The 7,598-nt window shown below is 39.0% G+C and overlaps 1 protein-coding gene across 2 annotated transcripts in view; it reads left to right on the forward strand.

The window, feature by feature from the left end:
* Gopc (golgi associated PDZ and coiled-coil motif containing) overlaps positions 1 to 6,205 on the forward strand; it is a 39,364-nt gene extending 33,159 nt beyond the window's left edge. For both annotated transcript variants that reach the window (XM_060373501.1, XM_060373502.1), the window contains one exon: positions 2,515 to 6,205. In XM_060373501.1, coding sequence (XP_060229484.1) covers positions 2,515 to 2,645 — 131 coding nt within the window. In that variant the 3' untranslated portion in view covers positions 2,646 to 6,205. The remainder of the gene's footprint in view (positions 1 to 2,514) is intronic.
* The last annotated feature ends 1,393 nt before the right edge of the window (positions 6,206 to 7,598 follow it).

Below are 7,598 nucleotides of genomic sequence, written 5' to 3' on the forward strand. Positions count from 1 at the left end.
ATTTTATTATGGATGTGTTGATTATTCATAACCATTTTTTTCTTTGGTTTTTCGAGGCAGGGTTTCTCTGTTTAGTCCTGGCTGTCCTGGAACTCAGTCTGAAGACCAGGCTAGCCTGGAACTCAGAGATCTGTTATCCACTGTCTTCCAAGTTCTGGGACTAAAGGCATGCGCCACCAACCCCCACCCCGCGCCCCAGTTTATTTTTTGTTTGTTTGTTTGTTTGAGTCAGAGTTTCTCTGTCACTCTCCCAGATTATTAATAATGTTTTAAATGTAAAAGCATCAGTGTTCTGCATTAACACAGTTAAGTGATGCAGAACAAAAGGAATAGTCTGTCTTGCAGTTTTATTATGTTCCAGTATGCTTACACATTTTCTAGTTGATATTGGCTAAGATGCTTGAAAAGTAAAGAAGATTCCAATTTTCTAGACTTTGAAACAAAACCCAACATCCCTTTCGAGTACACACCTCTTAAGGTCGTCTGTCTCAGTGCAGATTCTGCTGTCATAACACAAGGAGTTAGAGCTTAGGAACTGTGGACTGGTGGCTAAACTGATGCCTGTGATTATTGCCCAGGTCAGGAGATAGGATCCTCAAAACTTTCAGTCTGGTACTTACAAAAAAAGTATGCTAGCACTTTCCGTGGGTAGAGCAGTGGTTTCCAAATTATCATAGCTAAATGTCTGGAAGTCCCTGGGACCTTTTGAAAGGCACACGGAATGGGGGAGCATTTCCTAATAATATCATGATAAAACATGTTTGTTTGTTCTGTTTTTTTTTTTAAGATAAACTTTATCTAAATTTTTTAGATAGAATTTATCTTTAGATAAAATTGACATTTAGGGATAAATCTACAAAAACTTTTTAAAAAATTAAATGTCATTTCTTGGGCATATTGCTTGTTTTGGTTTGATTTTTGAGACAGGCTCCCACTGAGTATCCTGGGCTGGCTTTGAATGTACAGTCTCCCTGCCTCAGTCTCCAAGTGCTGATGTCACAGGCATGCAGCACAAGCAAGCCCAGCCCACTTGTTTATCCTTATTCTTTTTTAATGTTCTTTGACTAAGTCCCAGTGCCAGTTGTTTGTGTACAGTGCTTCTTAATATTCTATTTGATGATGTGCAAGTTCTCATATGTCACTGACCCAGCATATTGAACAGAGTGCATACATGTCACTGACCAAACAGCACATATATGTCACTGACCAAGCATGCTGAACAGAACACGTGTATGTCCCTGACCCAGCATACTGAACAAAAGAGCTGGTCTTAACAAGTACTGTAGTAGTAAGGTTACCAACGTTTTTGGAAGAATGACTGACAATTTATGATTCCTCAGTTAGATGGCCATTATCTTTGAATTTTACAGTCTGTTGCTTCAGAGTATTATTGCCAGAAATAAAATATGAGCTCCTAAGTGAAAATTATTGTTTTATAGAACATGGCATCAATCCCCATGAGCTTGAGACTGGGTTCCTAACGATAAGTTTGTAATGAGCTGAACGGACATATTAATTGATGTAATTCCTAAATAAGGCAATAAAGTAATGAGCTTTTGAATTGCTTTCTTCAGCAATCCAGTGTTTTTCATATGACCTATATGAGATCTTACAAAGTTGTGTGTACAAGTTCACAGTACAAGATAGGCAAGAAAACTCTAGTGTAACTGTGTTGATAATGCCTCAAGTTCCACATACACATACGGCATATCACTAATAACTGAGCCAGATAATGAAAAGTATGTCTTTTGGGGGGTGGGGGTTGAGGTCTTCCTATGACTTCTAGGCTGGCCAGGGACTGATTGTGTAGGCCATGCAGTCCTTGAACATGGGCTCTTCCTGCCTTAGCCTCCTCGGTGCTGAGATGACAGACATGTACTATCATGCCTGACTAAAATACATCTGTTGGTTATCGTGTATACAGATCTTTCTTAGCTTACATAGTGGGTACTCTAGTCAATCAGATTTATTATAACCCTATTATCTTTCAGGTAAATTAATATTATCTTTCTGGTTTTTTTTGTTTTTGTTTTTTTTTTTTTGGTTTTTTTTTTTTTAATTTTATTTCAAGACAGTGTTTTTCTGTGTAGCCTTGGCTGTCCTGGACTTGCTTTATAGAACTGGCTGGCCTCCAACTCAAAGCAATCTGACTGCCTGTACCTGGGATTAAAGGAGTATGTCACCATGCCTGGCTTAGCTAGATATTATCTTGCCAGCAGATTAAATGTTTGGCAGTCAACTAACATGTAGTTCAATAAATTAGAGAACTGGAGAGATCTATTTTATAACTTTCAGGTAGCCTTAATAGTTAATACTTTAAAATACTTTAATACAGTGTTGCTATCTGATATAAGGTGAAAAAATTCCTTAAATTATTATTTTGATCAAGTCAGTGTTAAGTTTGTCTTATATTGCTCATAATAATTTCAATGATTTTTTTTTTCAGTAAAATGATAAAACTGAACATATTTTCAGCCAAATATACCTGTTTTTTCTTCTGTTCTTTTCTCACAGGGTATAATAAGAAGACAGTGAGTGATACACATGAGAATGGGGACATGGGGGCTTCGGGTGAAAGCCCTGTAGATGACAGTGCTGCCCGAGCAGCTGATCTGCACAGTCTGCATCATAAAAAGGCTTACTAATCCATCCCCAGACACACTGTTTGTCAGACTCTTTGGAATTTGGGGCACTAGGGAAGACAGTGGTAAAGACTGCACAAGATCAAGGGAGGCTGTGTGTTGCCTAGAGAAGGGCGGGAACCTCAGGGCTTCGTGTGAACAATTCTAAGTGCATAAACCCCTGTTTTCTGTGGTATACCTTAATTAGTTATTGCATGGAAGGCAATTTTGATTTTCCTGGAATATAAGCACCAAAGCATGTGTTTCCCAAAGGGGTATTACTAGGCTTTTAAGGGCCAAGTGGATGCTGTTTCATTTGGTTCCTTTTCATATTTAACAGGACAGTGCTAACTGGAATTTTCTAAGTACCCTTTAAATACAGCAGAGTAAATGATATCACATATTCCCTAAGGATAACTGTGGAATTTCAGAAGACAGAATTTGACTCAGTGAATTGCAGACATCTAGGTTGACATTTTTGCTCAACTAAAAAATTTGGTTCCACGTTTTTAAAAAAAGTGTATTGTAAATTCCTGATGTCTAAATTAATTCTTCATGATCATTTATTATGATGAGTTTGCTCTCCAGTTTATTCAACTGCAGTACAAAATAGTTTTCTTTAGGCAATCCTGTATCAATCAATGCTGCACTAGAAATAGTTTTGGGAAAGCTACTGTGCATTTTACTTTGGATTTTTAAAGGAAACGCAGATGAGTGTAAAATACCTGTTCTCAATTATGTTGCTCTGTGTGCATGATATTGGAGCATTACACTATGAATGTCTAGTCTCAAATCTTTATTTCTGGAATTCACGAAAGACGTTTTTATACATTTTGAGTTGTTCATAAGCTTTGTCTTGTGATAGTCAGGAAATATTACTATGTCATGAAATACATTGTGTTCAAACAGCAGTTTGCTTTAAATCCCTGACTTGCCAATCATTTAAAAAGCCAGGAGCCAAGGTGGGCAAGATGAAGTAAAGATACTTTGATACAGTGACCGTATTGGTTTTCACGTCAGTTCATGTTTGACTAAAGCAATACTTGTGAGCAAACTCTGTAAATATGTTAGTTCTCTTGTATCAGAGCTAAGCACAGAGTGCCTCTTCCCCTCTTTCCTGATCTACAGACCATTGCAAAGTCAAAATACTGTATTTAAAGAGGTGGTGATGATTTTTGCTAAGTCACTGTTTTAAAGGATTTACACCTAAGGGAGTAGTAAATGGGAGAAGCCTACATACAAGGCTTTAGAATAGCAGTATCTTCTTTCTTGATATGTTTGTTTTTCCCAGATGCACTATATATTTGTTCAAAGTTAAATCTATAAAATGTATATACTTTATTTTGTGATTTTGCTATTTATAAATTCAGTTTTTAACTGTTGCTCATTTATGGTCAGTGGGTGGTTTCATTCTTAACAATATCACCATGTTAACTGGTAACTAGAAGTGCACTTGGTATATTGTTACTGATGCTGAGCTAGATACTTTGTAGCGGAACGTTGCCTGTAAACAAGGATAGTATTTCAGTTGTACAAATGAATAAACAAGTATTATTGTTTGCCCCTGACAGGCTAGGCCTCTTAAGAGAAAGATTGTTTTTTCCTCAGTATATTCCTCCCATGCCAAACACAAACTCCAATGCATGACTTGAGATCTTTGAAGTAGGTGGTGGCCAGTGTATTCATTTAGGTTAAGACTATCCATGGTAACAGATCTGAAAACATTTTTGCTTTGACCTGAAACCATGTTGTTCCTATAGTCTTTCAGCATTGCTTAGGAACGACCATGGCCCTTTTTTTTTTTTTCCTTTTTCTTTTCCTTTGCTTTCCAGAGAATATATGCCTTATATACTATGACTGAATTATTAGGAAATGTAAGCTGTAGCCCTTTGAATTTTTTCAAGATCTGCACAATAAATGAGTGAGAAGAGTTTTAGAAAATGGATGGGCATTTTTGTGTGCTGCGTCTGAGAGATTGGGTGAGATGGTTACAATATATACTTAGAAAGAGTAGTTGATGGTTCTGCAGGTCAGTGTCCTTTACATCTCTGCTTCTTTCTGGTTTGGAAGCAAGTGAGAACACAGTGGCCTAAGTGCTGCTGTGAGCATCCTGGCACTTCCCCAGGCCTAGCTGGGAGTTCATTTTAATGTGTGTGGGCTTTAGGGATGAACTGGGTATTTAAACTTTTCCCAAAGCACTCAGTGAAAAGTAGTTTTTATACTTCACATTCATGGGAAAGATGCCCGTATAACACTGAATCTTCTTGAACAAAGCCAAAAAGTAGGGGGAAAGCTGTTATAACGCCATTACAATGAAAACATGAAAGAAAGGGGAAATTGTTCAGTAGAACCTGAGTGTATATGCACTTAACGTACAAAATTGTCTTTTGCGGTTCTCTTTCTGAACATAATGGAAATGCCACATTTGGGCTAGGGATTATTGTTAAATTAAATTTAAGAGAGATGAAGAGTTTGTGAGCCTGTTGATTGGAATTGAACAATTACAAGTAACACAACCTGTCCATGGTGCTGGAATATTCCCCACAGCAGTGGGCTTACGTTGTTTTCACATTTTAAAGCAAAATACATTGATTCACATGTAGGGTGATATATGATAAATGTATTATAGCTAGTTAAGTTGAGCTTCATATTCTTAATTAGCCTGTAAATAAATATGGCCTCTTCTACATTAAAGTGGTATTGATCAGACTTGAAGAAAAATAAATGTTTTCTCTTTCATTAACATTAAGTATCTTGGTTTACTGTGGGTCCTAAATAGCTTCTCCAACTTCTACCAACATGTCATGAAATATGCAAAAGGCTGAATCCAGATGCTGGGGTGGGTAGGAACTGTTTAGTCTTACCTGTTTCATCTGATTTGGTTGAAAATGAGGACAGCATTGATAGAAGTATAAAACCAGTACTAGTATTTGAAAGGAAATTCTTTCATGGCAACATCTACGTATATCTAATTTACAGTTTTCCAAATTATATATTATTTTGGCAGACATTGTCTTTCATTTTGAGCACTTAGAAATTTGTGCCTCCTGCCACCGGGCAGCTGTGGTTTAGTTCTCACATCTGTGAGCGCTTTGTGGGGATTAAAGCTACTGCTTCTTAAGTTCTCTAAGGAAAAGTCTTTTCCAGAATTCCCCCTTAGGCTGTCTGTTGCTCACTTTGTGAGCTATAAAAAGGGACCAGCATTTGTGTTGTTGATCAGTGTTATGGTTATCACATGCTGGTGATATTTTGTTTGACAACAGATGTTTCTCAGGTTGTCTTGAGCCATGACCACTCTTGCAGCACCCTTGAGAACACATTTCTGATATCTCCAGCAAGAGGACGCACAGCTGCCTCGCTCTGGGATTGTCTGTGTTCAGGCTGAAGTTGTATTTCTTCAGGTGGCTGAATGGCTGACCAGGACAGAGATCCTGTATGTCATGGAGACTGGCAAGAAGACTCCACATTATAATTCAAGTCGAATTCACACATTCCTCCTCCAGTCATGCACTGGTCCATGGTCTGGTTGCCTCCCCCCTCCCTCCAGTTTTTCTTCACCAGCTAATAAACTTGTTGCACAGAAAGCGCCTTTTTGCCTCAGTGTCTTGATTGGAACCTTGAGTAACGCTTGCACACCACAAGTGAAGAAATAGGTACTGGGTTGGGGATTACAAGCTGCTCATCCAGGCTGGAGAGATGGCTCAGTGGTTGAGAGCACCAGCTTCTCCTCTAGATGGACCCGGGTTCAATTCCCAGCACCCACATGGCAGCTCATGTCTGCAACTCCTGTTCCAGAGGATCTGACACTCATACAGACGTGTACAATCAAAACACCAGTGTACATAAAATATGAATAAACAATTAAAAGAGAGCTGCTCATCTCATGCCCTAAAAGTAAGCAGGATGGCCTCTTAACTTGATACCTCCAGTGCTGACACTGGGCCATGGCTCAGTGGTTAAAAGTTTCAGAGATAGTATACAGAAGATTATTGGCATAGTAGGACAACAGGATGTTGTCTTCTGTAGAGAGGACCACTTGTGTGCAGCTTCTGGTTAGTTTATAATCAGGTTTCAGGAAGATACCACCATCTTTTAACTAGTTGGAGGTTCGCACACCTGAATTGTCTATATCAACATCAGGATTTGTGTCAGGCATTTGGAATTTTAGTACATGCTAGGCTATGAGTACATACTGGCTAACCCTATAGAATGTGCTCTGAACAAATCTTTGAGAGCCCACACCCATACAATAGGGTGTGTCTGTCATCTGAGCTCACATCCTCTTACTTCTGTGCCTAAGCCTGTATTAAAATATACTGATTAACCCTAACTGATGATAGGCTTGGGCCTGTTTCCTCGGTGAATAGACCATTGTGTGTGGAATGGTGCAAGCCTGTTTAGTAGTGTTGGGAGATTAGACTGAATGTGGGCCTTTTCTCTACTGGTTTTGTTTGTGTTCCCTACTATGATGAGCCTGATCCTGTACCCGGCAGTGTGTCCTTTTTGCAAATAGATCAACTTGAAGGGGTGTTCTTGGAAACTCCTCAGGGCTATAACTGGGAAAGAGCCACAGAGAATTCTCTGGGACATTCAGCAATTTGGGTATTAGGAAAACATGACAATGACAGTGCCACAACAGCAGAGATGGCTGTTCCAAGTAGGTTGGGTTGGTGGGGAGGCTGTGATCAAATTGCTAGTACCTCAATGGGAAAGCTAGTCCTTCTGAGAGGGGAAAGAGTTCTGAGGAAGCCTCCCTCTTATGGTGAGGAGACTGAAAGAGGGCATTCCGTTGAGTTTTTGCAGAACATCTAATCTTTAAAAGTGAATGGGAAACCTAGAACCTTGAAATACACGGAGATATTTTGGATGGGTGCTCCTGATGGTGACTTCTGGATGGCTTGATCTTGCAAAAGCTCATGCTTCCTATTAAAAACTCTTGTAAAAGTAGCCCATCTTTGGGGGATGGAGACATGGCTT

The sequence above is a fragment of the Meriones unguiculatus genome, chromosome 20 (genome assembly GCF_030254825.1).
Source record: "Meriones unguiculatus strain TT.TT164.6M chromosome 20, Bangor_MerUng_6.1, whole genome shotgun sequence".
Taxonomy (NCBI): Eukaryota; Metazoa; Chordata; class Mammalia; order Rodentia; family Muridae; genus Meriones; species Meriones unguiculatus.